General features: G+C 40.5%; 1 protein-coding gene across 4 annotated transcripts; it reads right to left on the reverse strand.

The window, feature by feature from the left end:
* Window positions 1–510: 510 nt before the first annotated feature.
* Window positions 511–21,209, reverse strand: HPS5 (HPS5 biogenesis of lysosomal organelles complex 2 subunit 2). 4 transcript variants are annotated; one of them, XR_003987623.1, is made up of 24 exons: window positions 21,073–21,209; window positions 19,001–19,161; window positions 18,502–18,612; window positions 17,613–17,677; window positions 16,822–17,014; window positions 15,253–15,386; window positions 14,439–14,654; window positions 14,038–14,109; window positions 13,719–13,807; window positions 12,727–12,905; window positions 12,352–12,510; window positions 11,162–11,321; window positions 9,531–9,654; window positions 8,352–8,498; window positions 7,535–7,609; window positions 6,435–7,042; window positions 5,495–5,618; window positions 5,144–5,299; window positions 4,533–4,652; window positions 4,097–4,210; window positions 3,654–3,760; window positions 2,726–3,011; window positions 1,591–2,380; window positions 511–811 (listed from the first exon to the last, which is right to left on the reverse strand). XR_003987623.1 is itself a non-coding variant. In XM_030451501.1 (24 exons), the coding sequence occupies exons 3-24, from the start codon at window positions 19,106–19,108 to the stop codon at window positions 2,320–2,322; spliced, it is 3,408 nt and encodes a 1,135-aa protein (XP_030307361.1). In that variant the 5' UTR covers window positions 19,109–19,161; window positions 20,389–20,430; window positions 21,073–21,209; the 3' UTR covers window positions 1,523–2,319. The 4 variants fall into 4 exon arrangements, 3 of the variants coding, with proteins under 3 accessions (XP_030307360.1, XP_030307361.1, XP_030307362.1); XM_030451501.1 differs by lacking the exon at window positions 511–811 and adding an exon at window positions 20,389–20,430 and having other exon boundaries at window positions 1,523–2,380; XM_030451500.1 differs by having other exon boundaries at window positions 511–2,380.
* Between the last annotated feature and the right edge of the window lie 125 nt (window positions 21,210–21,334).

Genomic DNA, 21,334 nt, shown 5'->3' on the forward strand with positions numbered 1-21,334 from the left:
GACATTTTTGGGCCACAGAGAGTACTTCTGAGACTTTTGATGTGGTGTGATGTGTTTCACATTCTCTCCAGATGAATTTTTTTCTGCAGAAAGCACAATCATAAGGATAATTTTAAGACTGTAGGTGCTGGAAGGGATCTTTCAAAGATCTTGGATTGTATCCCCTTGAGTTGTCTCCAGCAAGGAGAGCTGCAGCACTAACAATGCTGGAGCTCCCTACAGGGACTGAAATTAAGCACCAGTTCTGTGCTCCACCTGAGTACTGGTTTCCCTTATCCTGTTGGCTTGCTTTCTGGGTCACAGCCCTGTGCACACAGAAACAAGCTGCAGCCAAAACTGTTGCTTTTTAAACAGAAATAGACAAACTGTCTCTGAGCACACAGAAGGGTTTGAACAGAATATTTCTTTCTGGTCTAGCACTAGAACAAAGGCTGAGTGTGCAACACTGGGTAAGCATAACCCTGGGAGACTTCCCCATTTTTATACTGATTAAGTTACGGGAACAAGCAGTCACAAACTGGCTGTCCTTTATTTCTGAATATCTGTGAACACAAGCTACATTACACAAACATTCTGCAATGTGGGTATTTTGTAATACAAAACCTCAGTTTGGGAAGGGGGATTATGAGGGGAATTCCTAGCTCAGGAACAGTAGGAGATGCAGTTATTCCTTATTCTGGGAAGTAACTACAATTTCTCCAAGTTTACACAGGCAGCAGTTCACTTCAGGAGTTGCCACGTTGCTGTATGGAATATTTACTGGCACTGATCTTAGGCTTACAAATGTGTAGAATGACTGGAAACTCAGCCCCTTTTTAAGAAAAAAAGATTAGATATGCAGATGTTTATCTTAAACAAATTTGAATTCCCTGTAGATTTTGATGATGATTCTAACAGTGAAATAAGGTTTTGAGGCAGGTATGAGGCTTTCATAAATGCTTTTTGAAAAAAACCAACCAACCAAAAAAAAAAAAAAAAAGCCAAAAAACCAACACAGCAGCAAACAAAACCAACATAGTTTCTGTTTTAAATTGCTCTGTGCAAAGCTCCTTTCAATCATCTCTGCTTTTGAAGGGTCCCTCCACTAACAGTCAGTCACCAAAACCAATGATGAGCAGTGATGCAGCTCATCTGCTCCAGGGCAGGCTGCCTTAAAACTCTGTACTAGTGGTGTATGCTAAGCTGGCTGACAAGAGCTGCTAGGGGGTGTAGTTTTTTCACAGTCCCCTCACTCTACTCATATGAGTTGGAAACATACATTTCAGGATTAGGAAACAGTGATTTTCCTACTCTTCTTCAAAGAGTAAATTCTTCCTTCTTGAATCATCAAATCATCAATACAACCTCACTTAAGACAGACCTGAACAAATGCTTCATACTGTAGGACTCTTCTGGCACAAAATTAAAAAGTTCTGAATAGAAAGTAGTTATTTATTGTAAACAAAAAAACAAAAAAAAAAGCCCTAACCCTCAACCAAAGTTAACTGAGTGTACAAAATCCCCACTGAAGTAAGAAATGGCTGCATACACAAAATACACAGAGCACCTGACGTAGACCCATTACATAAGTTATGGTACATGTGTACATACGTAGAAAAGCCAGGCACATTCTTGGAAAGGCAGGCAACTTTTTCCAAGTTCTCAGCTGAAGCTGTCCTACACACACACTGCATGAAATGCAGGTAGTTATGAACAACAGCCACTGAGGAAGCAGCATGCTCATTTGGCAGGTAAAAAACCAGGCACCAACATCATCTGATTCGTGTGACCACCACACACTGCTCAAGTTTGGTCCCTTCCAACCCAAACCATTCTATGATTATGTGAATTTAAGAAGAAGAAGAAAAAAAAAAGTAGCATTCCAAGTCCTTCTACACTACTTGAAAAAGTCAATGTCACAGGAAAATTAAACAAGTGCAGTCCTGGATATTCCAAGGAATGGCTTCTCATGTTTGCAAACAAACCAATAAAAAAAAAAAATCTTATAAACCATACTTTAAAACCTAGGGGCTCATATCCTTAACACTGAAGTCATACAGACTTGGAAAATAAATTCTGGAGTTTTCATCTCAGAAATCTGTGATCTTAATTTCACAGTAAATACTGGGTTGATTTGATAAAAATTCTAGAGTTCAAAACTCATGTCCAAAGAAATAAGGAAGAACTGTCAACAGCTGCCAGTCAGATACCTGCCAGATGGACACTGGCTCCATACAACTGAGCTTTTATACAGAAGTTCATTTCTTTAAGAGCCACTTTAACGTACAATCATTAATATACAATCATTAAAAACATTCCCAAAGTTTTCCAAGTTGTTTTCTATGCTTGTTGAGACCACAAGAACCGGTCACACCTTTCCAACATGGACTGAATCAGAGCTCTGCAATTAAAGCAAAGAGGGGAAAAATGTCAAACAGTTTGTCAAAAATATGATGACTGAAGAAGTAACATAATGACAACACCATGCATGTCTTGTCTGACAGAGGCAGTGAGACCAGAGTCTGTGCAGATACCTCCTTCAGAGAATCACATATATTTCAACGTATGAGTGAACTCTCTGTCTTCATTTTTCATCTTAAAATGCCTATATTGCACAAAGCATGGATCTTAAATAACAGAGAAGCTTTCAGATGAGTTTAAAATACAAAGTAAAAATGCAAAGTTTTCTTTTTTGTTAACTGGAAAGGAAGTTTAAAGCACCAAGAAGATGGACACATCATCTTACCTTTGCCTTTTCTCAGCAATCCTCAGTATCTCACAGACACTGGTAAATCTCTCAGACAATTCTAGTGTCAAGCCACACTCCTGCAAGAGAGGCAAGGCACGATTGGGCCCAATGTCCTTTGCCAGTAGGAGAGCTACATTTTCCACAGTGATGCAGTCTGGGCAGCTTGGGCTGCCATTGCTGACAGCATTCCCATTCTGTGGGCCATGGTGGTGGAAAGCTGTGCTGTGATTTTGTGCAAGGTGCAGAAGAAACTTCCATTCTTCTATCGTCTCCAGAATGCAACCTGGATGTAAAAGGAGCTTGTTACATTATTTGTAAAACAAGGATTGTTCTAAGCCTAATATTTTAAATATACCTGTGCTTCAAAGGGAAGGTAGCTATTCTGGTTTTCCTCTGGGAAGATTTAAGAAAACCAAGCATTACAAGTCAGCAAATTGTGTACAGACGTGTACTGCCTTGACTGACTGATTGAGTGGTGAACTACACACAAAGCTTCACAATAGTTCAGTACTTAAGGCTTTGGATTAAAGAGACAAAGAATTGTTTTGTCCATCTTACAGGAAAATTCCCAACAGTCTGAAGTTCTGCCATGTGATACCATACTTTACTTGGCATAACTGTGTGTGCTGTGCAGGGAGGATAGCTATTCCTCTGCCTACAACACCAAATTTAGCTTTTGCTCCCAGCTGATAAACAACTCTACATTTTTGAACTTTTAAGCATTTTCTAGCACAGCAAATTTCACAAAGTACAGTATGAAGATACAAGAGTGCAACACCCATTTATGTGTTTCAAATACACTGCACATACATACAGATAGTGCTACCAAAACATTTAGAAACAAAAGTTAACTCAACTTTAGACGAGCTACATCAGTATATAAGGTCAGTTGCTATATTACAAATGTTTACACAGACTCACTCACCATCTTCTCCATTCAACAGGCTCAAATCATCCAAATAAGCAATATTAATAAAGGCTTCTGTTCTTCTATCCAGCTCCAGACAGAGAAAAAGATATCCAGACCAAAATCTTGAATAAGAGAATAAAGATTTCCAGGAATCAAATATTAAGTCTAAACCAGAGTCAACAATAATTAAATGCTTATTTAATTATCAGTAAAAAGACACAACCAAATTTATTGAATGCCAGATATCACTGCACAGTGGGAACATGGGGAAATAAGCCTTACCCAAAAGGGGTATTTAATACATTAATTTGAACACTCAAAATTCATTCTCAAAACAGGAAAGGCTTTTCAATAAATTCTGTCCAGCTAAGGAGCAGATTAGTGGCTTTCATTTGTATCTTTTGGGAGTCAGAATTACAACTAACCAAGTACCAAGAATTACCATATTTTGTTCTTACCCATGTGATTTACAGATTTCAGCCATCTTCTCTTTTGTATCATAATCAGCTGGGAGTTTAATCAAAAGCAGAATGAGCTGACTGTAGCCCCAGGTAAACAAATGTGATCGTGGCCTAGAAGATGAGAAACTCAGGTTTAAGGCATTAGTGTTTTTCATGAGAATGCTACATTTTCTCTACAAGAAAGGCAGGTGTATGAAAAGAGAGAAGGAAACCAAATGAAACACTGTGTTGTCTCTGTAAAGCAGTCACTCTGAGGAGTGTTAGATAAATGTTATTTAACCCAATGGTTGTTTCTGCTGAACTCTGCAATATGCAAAGCACTCAAAGGATTTGGTGACATCCAAAGTGTCAGTCAAAAGCCAAGCCAAAAGCCTGCAGAGCCATTAAAGCTTTTTGCTGCACTCAAGACCTTGTAAAGTGAACCCCACTTTACCTGGGCTTTCCTTCCACATCCACAGTATTTGCCCTTTGTGGTGCATCATGAGAAACAGCCAAACACAACCAATCCAGTCGTACAGATTCAGGCTGCAGAAGAGATCTAAGGAGAGATGACCTAGAGAACAAAACACAGAAAAAAAAAAAACAAACCTACCAGTTTTAAATATATCAGATATGGAGAAGTGGAGATTGTGTGCAGAAAAAAAAACCCACACCAAAATGTGGATGCAAAATTAAATACAGAAAAGTGTAGAATTATGGTTCTAGAAATCGAGGGGATCGCAGAAACCCATCAAGTTTGTAGGTTGAATTTCCCAGATTTTTTAAGTTCTGTGTAACCTTGTTACACTGAGCAGAAGTAGTCAGTACCACTGAAAATACTATTCAGAAAAACTATGGTAAAACCAGCATCTAATCTAATTTAAAAAAAAAACACAAAACCACAGTCTGAGAGATCAACTAAATCTGGCAGAATGAATTGGAATCTAATGTAGAACACCAAGCAAGTAGACAGATTTAACAATAAAAAAAGCCTCCAAAAAACAAAACAAATCCCACACAGCTGCATGGTGAAGAGAACAGATAGATGAAAAGACTTTGTATTACCTTTTTTCCTCTGGCTTTGATTTCACCAGACTATCTAAATATGCTAAGAAGTGAGCTGGATCATTTCTGCAAAGCTGCTTGATATCAGAAGGCAAAAGAGAGGGGTGGAACTTGATCAAGGGCCGAAGAGCTATTTCCCCAAATTTTTCATAAAGCCTGGAGAGAAGAAAAACTATTTTCAGTACCAAACAAGAAAATTACAATTTTTCCAACATCTCTTGCAAGTTCAGGAAAGTAATGAAAGGTGATCTCTTGGAAAGATTCTAGAAAGCTTGGTGAAATGTTAAGTAATCCAATTCCTGCTAGCAAGTTAACACTGAAGAAGAGGAAAAAATGTACATGGCTACAAACCTTTGAGCATGTACCAGTAAGAGTGGGCTATCATCCCAAGGCCCCTGGTCATGCAGCTGTTTCAGTATTTTCAACATATCTTCATTTTCCATTGCTAAAGTCACTGGACTATGACAAGTTAGTTCTGAAATAAATCACCACAAAAGTTACAAAATATGGGCAAACTTCTAAGGCTCTCACAGTCCAAACAGTGAACAGATCACCAGAAACCCAAATGCCAGATACCAACCATCAAAGCAAGACTTGCTTGACTACTCTCTGTTGAAGCAAAATCAATGCTAAGACCTTAATTCACTTTTTGAAGAAATGAAAAAAAGCAGAAGCTGAATTTAGAGAACAGACGAAGTTCTGCTTCACCATAGCAGAAGGAAGCTTTGGCTCAGTTAGGTTAAAGAGGCATCAAAAAGATCAGAAAAGATTTCTGTGGAAAAAGGAAGTTTGATGTGATTACAAGTCAGTCACTTGCATGGAATCATGTTTCCTTCAGTTTTGTTTCACATTAACCACATTTCTCTGTTCACTGAATCTTTCATTTCCTGTGCAAATACTGAAGCCCATACCCTAGCTTTTCCTTTCCCTATACACGTAAGATTTTAACTATGATGCTTCTGTTCTTTGAAGCACATATATTTGTTTTTATATAGAGCTGGTCTGTTATCACTACCAACATGTGTTCAACCATATAAATTAAATGGTCCAGAACTTCAAAGTCAGGGCTCCCTCCAAGGAGCATAAGTTAACATCTGGGGGAGAAAGACAACCAAACAATCCAAAATCAGAGTAAGAACTCACACACAGCAACCATCCTCCTCCACCCACACTACACCTGCAGCAAAAAAAAGATCTGTAGACACAAACTGGAATGCCTTCAAGTTTTTCCTTTTTTCCCCCCAAACAGTCTTGCTTTCAGTTTACTAGTAATAAAATTTTCATTATTTACCTTTCAGTCCTGCAATATACGTTTCCCACACATTAGGAGTGGTTGCATACGTGGTTATAATGCACTGCTTTAGCCTTTTTAAATCCAAAAGAAAGAAGTAGCTTTGCATAAACCTACAAGCCAAGGTCCACGGAGCTGCTGATGGCAGAATTCCATCAGAGCTTTTCTCTGCCTCACCATTTCCACAAGAAAACACACGCAGCTCAAAACAGAGTGTTGTCAGCTCAGTGAGATCTTTCTGAACATCTGGTTCTATGACACATGGAGGAGACACTTGAAAGCAGCAGTCCAAAGGTCCCTTCAGATCAGTACTGTTCCCAGACATGGTTTTGGTTACTGATGTTTCATCACTGTTTTCCTTTCCAGTGCAGTCTTCCAAGGTACTACACTGTTCTGTGTCTGTTGTGTTTCCATTAGTTGGATGAAGTTGTAGGTTTTCCTCCAAGACTGCCCTCTCTTCATCAGCACACACACTCTTGTTTTCCTTAACAGAGGAAGGGGAATGCTCTTTGCTGCCAAACCTTTCTTCTAGATAGATCAGCCATTCCTGTAAAACCCTTCTCAGAGACTGTGGTTCTAACAAAACCAAGGGATCCTGGAGTTTGGCTCTGTAAGAAAAAGAAGTTTGCTAACTTGCTTGACTGTTCTGATACCACAAGTGAAGTATTATGTATGTTTTGCACAACTCAAAGTACATTTCCTAAATTTGACTTACAGCTGGTTGCTGTTTTTTCTGGTTTTGAGTGTACTGAACAGAACTCTCTGTTAGGCTCTCTGCTTTGGTATTAGTACATTCTGAATTCCTCAGGACTTCTTTCCAAATGGGTTTTTGTTTGTTAGGTGGTTTCAATTTTGTTTTTTTTAAACCATGCATGTAGTTAGGACAAAAGGATAATGCTAGCATCAGAATAAGCTTTTAGTGGGATTTGCTTGGTTTTAAGTAGGGGAAACAAATCATCAACCAAATGAGATCCTTCCAGATTATGTTAATAAACATGCTTACATGTATGTAATGACTGAATTCTTTTTAAAATACTTTTTTAAATTCATTTTTCTACCAAAGCCAAATAAATCTATACAGTAAAAGCCTCCCTCCTTACATAGCTTCTGCTGTTGCAGCCTTGAGATCTCTTAGATGGTCTTCCTCTGAAAGCTGGCAGCTCTGTGGTTCTAACCTAAAACAACACACAATACTTCAGATACAACTGAAATTCACCTTCAATATTTTAAGTGAAGATTTCTTCACATATGTCCTCAAATTTCTGAGGAAGCATTTATTCCTTTATTAAAAATATTAACCTGTCACTTATAAAGAAGGAACATATCAACAGGCATTATGGATGAACTGGGTATGAAGATCAACCAGTAATAGTATTTTTGTAGCCTTCCAAAATGGCTTCTACTCCAGGAGCAGTACATTTCTGAAGGTACTCAATAAAAATCACTACTGTACAAAAGAGTCCAGAATGGCAAGACAGCAAATTACTGGAGTAAGAAATAACTCTGTATTAATTGGACAATCACTAAAGGAGATAAACGTTTTACAGCTACCCTTATTTAAAAAAAAACCACAAAGGTTTTTACAGACAAAAGTGTTTACTCCTCACTAAGAACAGGAATGTACCTGTTGGACTGATCTTCATAACTGAGAATCACAGACCAGCAATTCTCATGTAGAGTAATACCCTGCAATTCTTGCTCTTCAGTTTTTAAAGCACTGTGGGACTGCAGGCTCTACCACCCAGATGCATACTCAGCTTGTAGGGGAGTCAGGGAAAACCAGGGAAAACCCCCACAGTAATGAAGGCAGCTGGAAAAACCTAGTGCTGTTCTACTTAAAATGATAGTTTCTGCTTTAGGTTGCTATCTTCAGAATCCCCAAATGCAATTGCTAAGAAAATGTGATTTTGCACTCACTCTTTCTCTTCCTGGGGAGATGCTACCAGAGTAGTAGCCAACTCCTGCAGCTGCTCATCTTCTTTTACTTCTTGTCTTGCTTTGGTATCAGGACTCAGATGAAGTGTGCCAATCTTCTCAGTAGTTTTACGTACAAAGCTGGAAACACTAGGAGTGAAGTTCAAGTATTTAAAACTGGAAGTTCAAAACTGAACAAATTAAGCACTTGCCATTCACACCATGATTTCATAAAACTTCATAACCTGAAGAACTCTTGAGAAAAGGATGACAGCAGCAATGACCAACAAGATCAAAACTCACTAGGAATCTTCTCAGAATTCAGTCATGGGCCATATTTCCAGCACAGAATAAAAACCCTGAAGTATTTAAGAATTGTAAAAGTAGAAACACTTACTACTAGTAAAATCCTAAGAACTGCTTGCAGTTTAGAACACTAAAAATGATTCATGTACTTCTGAAGGTTATTCTGAAATCCTCACACTGCTGATGGCAGCTACAGTCTTTTGCTGCAGGACATAATTCATATCCCTAAGCAATCAAGGGAGAGCTACACAATTTTTCAGACCACCATTAGAGGCCAGCAATATTTTAGCTATGAAACCATCTACTTGCACCAGGTATTTAAGCTACCACTATTTCATGAACACTTTGGGAATTGATTAGATTTACTGAAATGATCGAGTGGGTGGCAGAGCACATGGTACACTTTTCAAGTGTGTTTTAGCATGCTTTGAATATCCAGCATGATTTGAATATTTTACTGTTTGTCCCCAAGCCACACAGGAAGCCTTCATTCATTCTTCAGAAATCTCAGTACCAGAAAAGCAAAATTACCAAGCAATATTTACTATTTTTGCCTTGAATACAAGCCACAACCACAGTTTACAGGTCAACGTTAAACATTTTTAGAAATCTTAAAACAAAAAAATCATTCTTAGCTATTTAAAAACTGAGTCTGAAATCCTGGCTCCACTGAAGCTAACAGCAGCTCCCCATATCTTCATTAGGAGTCAAGATGGAAACTTTAAATTGCCCAACAAACTTCCCTGCTTCCCAATGTTTCAGTTCAGATGTTACATTTCTGCAGAACAGCATGAACTAAACCAGACACGGGATACAAATCTGGAGGACAGAAAAAGGAATGATGTAATGGATGAGTGAACCTGCTGCAAGTTTTACCTTTCTTTGACAGCTTGGAGAGAGACGAGAGGAGATGGGGAACGAAATGACAAAGGAATACTGAATGGGAGAAATGTCTCATTCCGGTCAGCCTCAACCGTCACAGATGCATGAGATACATTGTCTAACAAATGGAATTGAAATAAAGAATCATGAAACAGTGGCCTGGCAAAAAAGGAACAGTGAAACAAATAGCAAGTCACTAATTCATTAATGGATAACCTGCATGGGATATTTTCATACTTAATATTCAAGAATGTGGGGAGCCTGAACAGTGCTATTTGGTTTCCAGGGCCATTGTGTTACTGACTTTGAACCTGGCAGGTCTGCATGGCTCACAGTATTTTGGTTCTGTAACAAGGCAAATGATTTTCCACGAATGAAAACTATCTTCTGGAAGTAGACTGACATCACATTTAGGGGATAAAATCTTGATTTAATCCACTGACAGTTTCTTAAAACATCTAGGAAAGTTAAATATTGTGGCATGCAACACTTCACACTGCATTACTTCTTAAAACCTAAATCACATATGAACACACAGGGATGCATAAGCCATGGTTAAGGTATAAATCTCCCTTTTCTGTGAAGAGACTTCAAAATATAATTGAACCCATAGCTCTCTGACTTTTGGTAAGAATCATAGGAAATACAGAATCATAAAAATATATAGCATAAATATAAAAAAAAAAATCAGTGACTATTTCCTTTCCACTCTTCTATCCCTAACAGTATATACAATGTGTTTTGACCAATCATATCCTAGTGCAAACAGACAAGATATCTTCAAGTGATGTAAAATAAGACAAAAAGAATCCTTTAAGTAAGGATGACACTGCACTTTGGAACAGCACTAGCTGCACTACTGAGAGGAGAAGATGCCACACTGCTATGGAAATATTACCATCAGAATGCAGACTCTTTAGACAGTGCCTAAAGGTCACAACCAATTTTAAGATCGTGTGAGAATAAGGCTGCTTTGTTCATTATGCAGATTAGAAACCTAAAAACTTATGACATCTTACGTAAATCTGAGCAGAGGAACACTGGGCCCATTTCTTTCAAATACCAAGTTAAGTAGCACGTGCTTCAAGAAGTATCTAGAACTTCTCTGCTGTGAGATAAATAAAACTGTACAATCTCTTGTGGAACAGGTAGAAGTTTTCTATCTCCTGACACTCAAAAACTCTGCCCCTTCATTTTAGATTTTTCATATTGAAGAGGCAAATGTAAGCACAAGTGTTACAAACAGCATGCAGCCTTATCAGCAGGATAATGCAACTGACAAGGCACTGAGCAGGGATTTTATTGGAGAGTCTCTTCACCACACCTGGAACTTCTCATGATCCCAGGTTTCTGCATCCCCTCCCAACCCCAGTCAGAGCAGAGAACATGACCCATTATTCAAGCTTTCAGCCAGTGACAGGTATTTGTTAGGAAATTTTAAAAAGCTCCCTAGGAAGTCTAATCATAATTCTATCATTCCTGTGCTAATGTTCAGACATGCAAGAGATGATTCTCTTTACAAATGAAAATGTGCAAGGAAGTTAAGAACACAGAGCCAACACAATCAATTCTTGCAGAATAAATAAAAATTGCATTGGAGTAACATTTTCATTAAGAAATATTACCAAGTTCTACTTGCTCATCTTCCTGGTGTGCAGGAAATTCTTTAAGTCTCTCATCTTCTGAGAATGTCTGACTGTGGAGAGAACAGGAGTCTTCATCTGACTGACTGCCTCTTCGACTTATAACACGATATATTCCAGAGTCTAAGACACTGAAGCTTTCCTGTCAGACAAGGGAGAGAAGTCAGATGTTCAAGTTGTACTCCCTTGTTGAACTTCCTGCCATGAACTCAGTCATATCCACACAAATAACTTCACAACACTTCATAGTTCACTGCCTAAAAAAGCCCTTTATAACAGAGTATTTTTGAATTATCCAGAACAGAAAAGTACAGACATCCCACTAAGTGTGCAGTTCAGTGTCTTTACAAAAGATGGATGTGCTGCAATTGCTTTTAGGAAAGCAGCCTGCAGAACTGCTGCACTTAGATCAGGACAGGAAACATCTCTGCTTTGGTCCTGCATCCCAGCCTGCCACTTGATCCCTCTGTATCCATGTTCTTTTTGCTGGTTAACCATACCTGGCTAGCACAATTACAAACCTTCCAGATCTGTTCAGTTCCATAACACGTGTACATTCTTTTGCTCATGGTCACTCTATGCAGTTCATTTTCCCATCTAATGAAAATTTTGTCAACCCACTACTTTGTTTTTTTAAACTTTACCTTTTAAACACCTTTACAGTGAAAGCAACAACTGATATTCTAATAACTATATTTCCCCTATCTTTAAAAGCTGCCAGGAAGCTAAGACAATACATGTAAAAGACTATTAGAAACATACTTTGATTTTTTTAAAGAGCTTTCCACTTAAGCTTTTTACAGTGAGACAGTTTTTTAAAAATGGGGCTAGGATAGTTCTGAGCATTTGTACACTGAATTTTCAACACAAACTTTACTGAAGCATGATAAGACACTAAACTCAGCTGTGGAAAAAGCCATCTTTGTATCAATCTTTGTCCACAACTCAACCATTAGCCACAACATGGAAAAAAAGGCAGAGGTGCAAGAGTTTAAAAAATGCAAGTAGTAGTATTTATACCTCTCTACCTCATCTAAACTTAGAAAGGAGCATTATCAGCTATAGTAGGGTAAAAATAAAAACCTCATATTCAAAGTGAGGAAGGATATGATTTTTAAGCCATAAAGATAAAGTCTGCAAGTAAAATTTTTTGGCACTACCAATACACTTACGTGAGATGAAATACTGCTTCTTCTACTGCTGCTTGCAGAATCGAGAGGTTCCAACTTGGAAATTATTTCTTCCAGCTGAGTAATGAGATCTTGGTGGGTTGAGGCATCCAGCTGAGACTTCAAGTGCTCCAGCTTGTCTAGAGGCAAATTTTTTCTTGCCTAAAAGCACAGGGTGAAACAGAATTATTTTTTCTAATGCATACATGAAAGCAGAAGGCACCACATATGCAGGATAATTTTCACCCTAAAAGTACGTTCAGAAGACTTTTTTAAAACTCCAAGAATACAACTCTCAGAAACCAATGGAACCTAGGGGAAGAGGAAGACAGGAAACATGAAGTTGCATGGCACATTGACACAGAGGTATTTACTTACTCTGCAAGAAATGACTGAATTTTGGAAGAGCCAACAGACCCTGGCAGCAAGTGTCCAGAACCCTCTTCTTATCAGACGCTCTATGCAGCGGTCGACCAGCAGAAGGGAGAGGTGCACAACCTTTCCATTTGTATGCAGACAGAACAACTCATTTTTGTAAACTGCAATATCCTGAATATCTGCAAAAATCAGATGAACAGAAATATCTAAAGGGCTGAAATGGTTCATGATTCCCTTGTGTTTCTGAAAGGTGAAAACCTGTCTCTCCTCTGACTGCAAATGTGTACAACAGCCTAATGCTCTATAGCACAAGTAGCATGGGGAAAACAAACACTGAAGAGTGCTCAGCTAGCATCTAACAGCTACAAAGCACAGTTAATCCATCAAAACTGTCCAGAGCTGCAGTTTTAGAAAGCATCCAAAACAAACTATAGTTACTGAGAAGTTTTCTTTTCTTCTGAAGTGAGAGGAAAAGCCAAAGAGTGATAAAGATGAAAAATACGTAATTTTTAGTTTTAAAAAAAAAGTATTTGCTAGCAGAAAAACCCTTTGACCTTTCAGCAGTTTTCAAATGAAATAGTTATACTATATGCAAACACTTAATGACAAAAGCATTGGAAACCTAACTCCAAAAGAGGGGCAGAGAAGGGGAAGGAAAAAACTGACAATGACAAGGAACCTGAATAGACAGAAATGAGGAAAGGATACTGCAGGTTTTACCTCACTGATACTGCAGGTTATTATCTCTATTTGATTCCTGTATTTTGTTTCTCAAACATTCTCAAAAGTATGAAGGAAGGGGTTAGCTGGAGCAGGCAAGGAGAAGGTTAATATTCAAAGATATGCCTGATGGTTGACAAGGAAACAGTTTTCTCATCTATGCTTTGCAATCCAGCTGCAGAAATGAGCCTGCTAAGGCTCCATGTTAGGCAAGGACTTCAGAAGTGACAAATATAACAGACAATACTACAACATGAAGATTTTTAGTTTACCTTTTACTTCACTCCATAGCAAGACTTGAACACTTTGGGGAAGAAAAATATAAATGCCTCTTTCTGTCCAGGTCATCACACAGTGCTCACTGCAAGCAAAGCAGATGTGAAGAGTGCAACAGTTAATTGTGGTCACTGTAAAACAGGCAGGGATGGCACTGGCTTAAGTACAGCAAGCAAGAAGTAAGCTGTTTAGCATGATACTTGGAAAATTACTATGGAAAAAGATGAAGTTGATAATACAACATTAGGAGAACATCCAACTTTTTTATTTTTAAGCCTACTTTATGAACAGAAAGCCATGGTGACAAATACTCACGTCAAATACAGTAGCTTATGGAAAGTTAAAGATTGTGGAGAGCAGCTGGAAGTATTATAATGAGGATCCACCCTGTAAAGTAAAATTAGTATCCATTACAAGCATAACCACAACAGTATCACTTCCTTAAAACAATAATCTTAACCCTGGAAATACAAAACTGTCTTAAATAAAGAGTCTTTTGACAGCACCATTCATTGCAGTAGTCACATTCCACACACCTGCAGAATCAAGGCTTTGGCATTTCTGGTAACTCAGGTACTGGTTTCCATTATTAGAAGAGAGCTTATAAATCTAACAGTACTAGGAGGTTACTTCATCTCCCCAGTATTAAGGCATTTATTTTCAATTAGTCTGGAACTCTCAAGCAGATTTATCACCAATAACACTCATGCTTTTACCTGAGAGTAACAACAGGGAGAGGTGGTGCTGAGAGCAACTGCTTGAACTGATGTGTGCTTTGCACTTCCCCATCAAAGTTCACCTCCCACATCCTTGAGCCAGGTCGAGCACAATATATTAATGGCTGCTGATTGCCACTGTTCTTTCCAGCAGGGAAGAAACAGGCACCAAATTCTCCATCTCTCTCTTTGTTACCTATTTTCCAGAACTTCTCTCTAGTGGATAAAAAAAAAAAATCATACTTGTTAAAGAAGCATTAATAACAGTTCTATTTATTTTTTTGTTGCTCTTGAAGAATAAAAATACTAAATCCTAGCTGCTGAATTAGTTTTGGTGCTTAAAAACCTGTAGTGAATACTACAAATACTGCATGGAGTGCATAAAAGACAAGGTGCAGAAATATTTATTCATCTAAATGAATGCTCAGATGATGAAAGTTGGGTTGTTTTTTTTTCAGCAGAACCAGATGGTCAGCCTGGTGATGGGAAGGGAAGGGGGTGATGCAAATGATTCCACAAACCACTTCCAATCACATGAAAGATGGGGATCATAAGTAGTCAGCACGGACTTACAAAAGGGAAAACAAGTCTGTAACCTCTACAACAGAATGACTGATTTGATAAATGAGAGCAGTGGATGTTGTTAATCTTGACAAAAGTGGCCAAGAACCTCCTGGGCTACATGGTCCCACAAAATCTACTCTGTATGACCCTGCTTTGTACAGGAAAACTGCACTACATGATCTCCAGAGGTCACTTCAGAAACTGTGTGACTCTGTAAAGTCCAATATTTTACAAATAAAATATAACTTGCCTCTCAGTATCACACAAATAACTGCGTGTCAGTGAAGAGATGAGCAGTCTTCCATCCAAATAATCAAGCTGAACAACCCGAGAATCTACAGTGGTTATAATCTGAACAGGAAACATCACAAAAGTAGCAGCAGCCTACAGTAAAAATGAAAAAAAAAAAGAAAATATACATGGCCTCAGTTCAAGGTGAAGAATATTTTAAGTTAAAAATCACAAAATTTAGAAGATTCAACTCTGCTATGAGTACACAGCATTAGATGGAGCAGTTCCTTCCTTCTTTCTTTCTTCCTCACAAAACAAGGCTTCAATGCTTAGACACATTAAATCCTAAATCTTCTTTTTAGAAAAACTATTGATGAAGGTTTTAAAAAAACTAAAAATCCCACCCTGATAGCACCTTGCCATTCCTTTGTAAAGGGTTTGGGGTTTGTAACACTGAGAGGAATTTATTCTTCCTCTTGTAAGTGCTGAGCTTTTGTCAGCTCCCTCCCATGGGTACTTTCAGCCAATGAACACTTGCATGGAGACAGCCCCAAGGCGTTGATACAAAAACCATACCATCAGATTAAGGTATTTTTCTTTCTCTCTTATCCTGCTGCAAATTACCCAAATACTAATTAGTATACAAGTGTCCCAATCAGTGTGGGTGGCAGAACAAAATCAGACAGACTTCTTATTTGCAAGAAACTACTGGGAACTGCAATGGGATTTCCTAGCAGATGGTCACCCTTTCTGACAGCTTAAAACTGGTTTCATTGTTGGGAATGTGTCAGTTCCCCACTTCAAACAAAGTGCATTATCTCAGAGATTCAAGAGTCCAGTTCCTTAAACAGGTATGAGCAGACACAGATTCCATGGGCATGGGCCTTGTCCTTACTTCCTTTTTTTTCTCTTTCCACAGCTGAATTATTTTGCACTTTCTTTAAATGCAAGAGTTTTGCTACTTTTAAGCCAATTTTCCATCTAAATCTTTCATGGGCTAGGAAGAACCTGGAGGAACACACCTATTTCCAGGTTGTGCTCCTTCTTACAGATTTAACTGGAGAAGGAAAGGACCTAGTAATGGTAGGACTAGAACTCAGGCTGCTATCATTAATTTTTGTTCCCTTTGCACAAAATGTAAAGGACATAAGCTTGATGTTCATCTACCATTTATTTTACTTAATTCACATTTTTCAGAATAAGAGTATCCAGACAGAGACAAAATCAGTCTGGGATTGCCCTTTCTCAGTCCAAGAGCTGACCTAAGGGCTAAAGCACATCTGAACCTACAGCTGGAAACACCAAGACCCTGGGCTTGGATACCTGTAAATTCCAAGACACTAAAGCTAAGACAGATTTTAATTCTCTACATTTGAAAGCATTTCTATGTTGCATTACTAGAATAGCTAAAAGAAGGAATAGGGGAAGTTGGGATTCTACGTTTCAACAGTCAAGGACACCACAGCTTCATCAGATGGCAAGTTTCCTGTTTTGTTTTTTTTTTAAACTTCACTAAAATAAACAAAAAGCCTCCACACATCATCCCCTGGGAACCTATTAATCTCAAACAAAGTACAAGATATTTTACCTTCCCTTGTTTTGAAGTGTTAATCTTGATGGCTGAGACTTTTCCCACATGATCTCCTACAAAAACACGGAGGGCAGCTGTATCCCAGCAGAGAGCTGTGACTTTTCTGCCCTTGTGCTCAGAGGAAACATAAATCCGTTCTGGCTTCCCACGACGTTCCTGATTGAGCTCCCAGACCACCACCAGACCTTGGCTACAACAATTTAAAAAGAAGATACATTTGAGAATAAATCTTCTAATGTGTTATCATGCATTATTCCAAAGAAACAACAAATCTAAGCAGAGATGGTTGTGTTATAGGTTGCATGCTTTCAACAAGTGTCATATTCTTAAACCAGAAGAAGAGTAAGTGGCCTTCCTTGCAGTACAATGTACCAGCAGCTTTGAAAGCCTACTCTCATTTACTGGACTTGCCAGTGAGGATGCAGAAATAAAAGCATTAAATGGATTTTGAACAATATAAGTGATATTAACTGCTAATCTCACTCTGACAACTTAATGAGTGAGTATATTTCTGTAGGTGCTGAGAGGTCTCAGGGAGACCTTTATCATTATCATCATAATTTATCATGATAATTTCACATGCATTAACTCTCCATAGTTGTTCTGTTACAGAAGTACTACTTACTCTGGCACAATTATTTCAGAAAACAAGAAAACCATGCAAGGAATTATGCTGTGGGGTCTTCTCAAGTTAATACCCTGTCCCCCTCCAAGTTCTCAGCACACTTTCAACTTAAAAGCTGCTGAGACATAGCAGCAGAACACAGGTTTGCAAATACATCACTCACCTGGTGGCAACAGCAACATAATCTTCATCATGTAAACAAGAGGCAACCCGGGAAATGGCACCTTCCTGGACACAAGCATGGGAGTAAATGCAGGTAAAAACTGTTCTGTGCCTTAACAACTGCAGAACTTTCCTCTCTCAGATAAACCAGATTCCTGTCTACAGCTGCCACCACTTTGCTGTGATGTAGGTTGCTTGGTTTGGTTTTTGGTTTTATTTTGAGTTTGCTTGCAAACACTGATTTACTGTAAAAAGATGCAGCTGACAGCACGACAGCATGGAGAGAAATGACTGTCCTTCATTCTCCAGTTTGTAAAACAAAGAAGTCAGTCTCCTGTCCTCTCACCTATGGAAGCAGCTTTGCCAGAACTACGCAAGATGCTCCCAATCTTAATAAAAAGGCTACAATAGAGTGGGAGCAGAAGTAGCCACTGGGAAATATTATCTGTCTATAGAAACAGCAACCCCTCTTCCATGTCCTCTGTCAGCAAACACAAGCCAGCCTATCCTTCCTTTGCTTATCCAGAAAGCTCAGAGTTCTGACACCCAAACACTGGCAGTTATCTACAGGAGTTGCTCTGGTTTCATATTTATTCATATTAGTTTTCTTCTAATTCTTAAATATTCAGGTGACTCGAAGTAAGAAATTTAAAACCAAAGGTCTGACCCTCAAGAGCAGTTTGTTCCACACCTCATGATTATATTACATGCCACACTCTGGGGATACACTCCAGCACCACAAACTTTCCTAAATGGAGCAGCCCAAAACTTCACTGGAAAATTCAGCAAGCTGAAAATGCCTGTTGACTTCTATTAAAAATTAACTTGAAACATCTCTTTCCCAGTCCCATTTTCTCTGGAAATTTTTGTATTGAATTCTTTACCCTTACCTTATGAGTGAGGAAGAGTCTTTGTTTCCAACCATCCTTCTGTATAAGGTTCAGTCCTCCTCCTGAGCTGCCCAGAGCTATCCATCTCTTGGACACAGCTATGCACGTGCACTGAAGGAATAAAAAACAATGCACATCATGGCTGAACCCACGTTTCACATCTCCTGAAACCCTGGCAGCAGGTGTCACAGACACAAGAACAGCACACTGCTGTAGGAGAGAGCAGAAGACAGCAACCAGGTGAGGCTGCATTATTTACTCCTCAGCTACATTAAGAAAAGACACACACAGACTAACAGGATCCTTTGTCCTCACTACCACTTCTTCCCAAAGTGTTTCCCCCTGTGAGTTAGCATCTGCACACCCAAAAAGAGCAACAGGAATCCTCTGGGCTAATCAGGAAATAAACCAAAATCATTACTTGAATTTTAAACAAACAAACAAAACCCCAGAGCAAAACACACACAACCCCCTCCTGTCCCAGACATCACAAACTCACCTTCAGCCGACTGGAATCCAGCCTGAGTGCAGAAAGCAATGGATCCAAACATTCAAACTCTGCCAACACGTGGTTGTAAGTGTCTGGAATTATTGGCACAGAGGCCATTGAGGTGTGAGATTAATTCATGGGTGCATTACAGATTCAGCTTTTAGCTGTACCTGCCAAAAATAAAGCAAGTTCTTGATTAGTTCACTTTTTAGTACAACATCCATTTTTCTGTGTTTAAAGGCACAGTCTTCCTGTACAAACTCAGGCAGCATCAGGTTTCAGTTTGCTGAAACAGCTCAAGGGCTGCTTCCCTGACAAGAAGTCTTCACTGAAGGTTATTTCAGAAAACTTAACCCATCAGTTACCAACCTTCAGAATATTAGATAGTAGCTCTTTCCATACACCAGCAAAACAAGTTCTAGTCCACCTATGGAAAAAGCCTTGTTTGATGGTAAAATGCACTTCTCCCCACAACAAATACCCCTGATTTTCGACTGATTCTCTCAAGGAAAACCTTTAGCATTGGTTGGCATTTTATACCTACACCATTTTACCCCCCAAAAAATAAATCTGAGCATTATCCTCTACTGCTACCCAATTTAGTACTATCTGCTTCTGTGCATTTTTAACACAACTAAACACGTCCATACATGTGCTACATACATGTACTACACAAACATGCACAAACTGTCCTTCCCACAGTGCCTCCTTTCCAGCATCCAAGGACAGACAACACGGAGTGAAAAGCTGCAACAGCTACTGAAGTTGTCACCTCGTGCTTCTCCTAAGCAGCACACACCATAAAAGAATCTCCTTTTTGTTCCTTAAAAACCCCCAACTTGTTACACTTTATACTCAAGCCTCTTAATTCCTAATGTTACTACTCAATCCCGTAAATTAAATACCCCCCTGCCAGAAATACTGAGAAATACTGCCGGGTAAAACATAGAATCATAGAATTGGCTGGGTTGGAAGGGACCTCAGAGATCATCAAGTCCAACCCTTGAACCACCGTTGCAGTTGCTAGACCATGGCACTGAGTGCCACATCCAGGCTCTTTTTAAATATCTCCAGACACAGAGAATCCCCTACTTCCCTGGGCAGCCCATTCCAATGCCTGATCACTCTCTCCAGAAAGAAATTCTTTCTAATATCTAACCTAAATTTCCCCTGGCACAACTTGAGACCCTGCCCTCTTGTCTTGCTGAGAGTTGCCTGGGAAAAGAGCCCAACCCCCCCCCTGGCTCCAACCTCCTTTCAGGGAGTTGTAGAGAGTGATGAGGTCTCCCCTGAGCCTCCTCTTCTCCAGCCTCAACACCCCCAGCTCCCTCAGCCTCTCCTCATAGGATCTGTGCTCGAGTCCCTTCACCAGCCCAGCTGCCTCCTTTGGACCTTACATTTCCTTTCAGGAACAGGGAATGTTTGCTTCTCACGATGCACTAAAAAGGGGAGATGCACATTTAGCTGGAGAGACTGAAAATTACTCCTTCAGAACCCTCACAAACGTCTTTAAAAGCCTCGGATGTCCGGGTGTGAGAAGGACTCCACCCCAGCGATCAGCACTGTTCCGTTCGGTCCGGAAAGCCCCCTCGGGCCCGTGCCACCCCCTGCCCTAAGGAAAGCCGCAGGTAACCCCGCACAGACAACACCTGCCCGGGATTTCCGAATCCTCGGAACCCCGCTCCTGACCTCCCCCCGCACCGCGGGTGCCCGCACAGCCTCAGCGGGAGGGAAGGGCCGCAAACCCACCTGGGGTTCCCTCAATCACGGAGCAGAGCGCGGCCCCCCAGGAGCTCCCCAGAACCCCCCAACTGCGGAGGCAGCAGCCCGGAGCGCGGCCGGGCGGGGCAGAACCACCGAGCCCCGGCCGGACCGGGGGCAGGGAACGAGCGCTCCTGCGGGACTCACACCGGGGCTGCGCTTCCCCACGCCGCCCGCGGGCAGTGCCCGCACCCACACCCCGACAGCGACGGACGCGAGGGCCGAGAAGCTGCGGCTGCCGGGCACCGGGACACGGGGGCGGCAGCGACCGGGCCCAACCCTCCTCCTCCCCGCCCTCAGGGCCCATGGGCAGCACGCACCGACAGCCCCGGCGGCGTCTCCGGAGCAGCTCCTGTCCCGGTCCCGGTGTCGGTCCCGGTTCCCGAACCCGCGCTCTCCGCCCCCGCAGTGCCCGGCACGTGACACGCGCCAAGGGGCGGGGCGAGGGCGCGCGGCCTCCCCGTGCTGCGTCACGGCGGGCGCGCCCAGCGCGCAAGGAAGCTGCGTCACGCGCGACCGCCTGCCCCGGGCACGTGACGCTGCTGACGCGCGGCGCCCCCGCCCTCCCGCCGCGAGCCGGTG

This window comes from Calypte anna, chromosome 5 (genome assembly GCF_003957555.1).
Source record: "Calypte anna isolate BGI_N300 chromosome 5, bCalAnn1_v1.p, whole genome shotgun sequence".
In the NCBI taxonomy this organism is placed as follows: domain Eukaryota; kingdom Metazoa; phylum Chordata; class Aves; order Apodiformes; family Trochilidae; genus Calypte; species Calypte anna.

Coding starts and splice junctions, on each gene's coding strand:
- HPS5 (XM_030451500.1), bottom strand. CDS start 19,108: ATGGCCTCTGTGCCAATAATTCCAGACACTTACAACCACGTGTTGGCA. Junction 12,511..12,726: donor ATTCAGTCATTTCTTGCAGA/GTAAGTAAATAC, acceptor CTGTGCTTTTAG/GCAAGAAAAAATTTGCCTCT. Junction 5,619..6,434: donor GTATATTGCAGGACTGAAAG/GTAAATAATGAA, acceptor GATTTATTTCAG/AACTAACTTGTCATAGTCCA.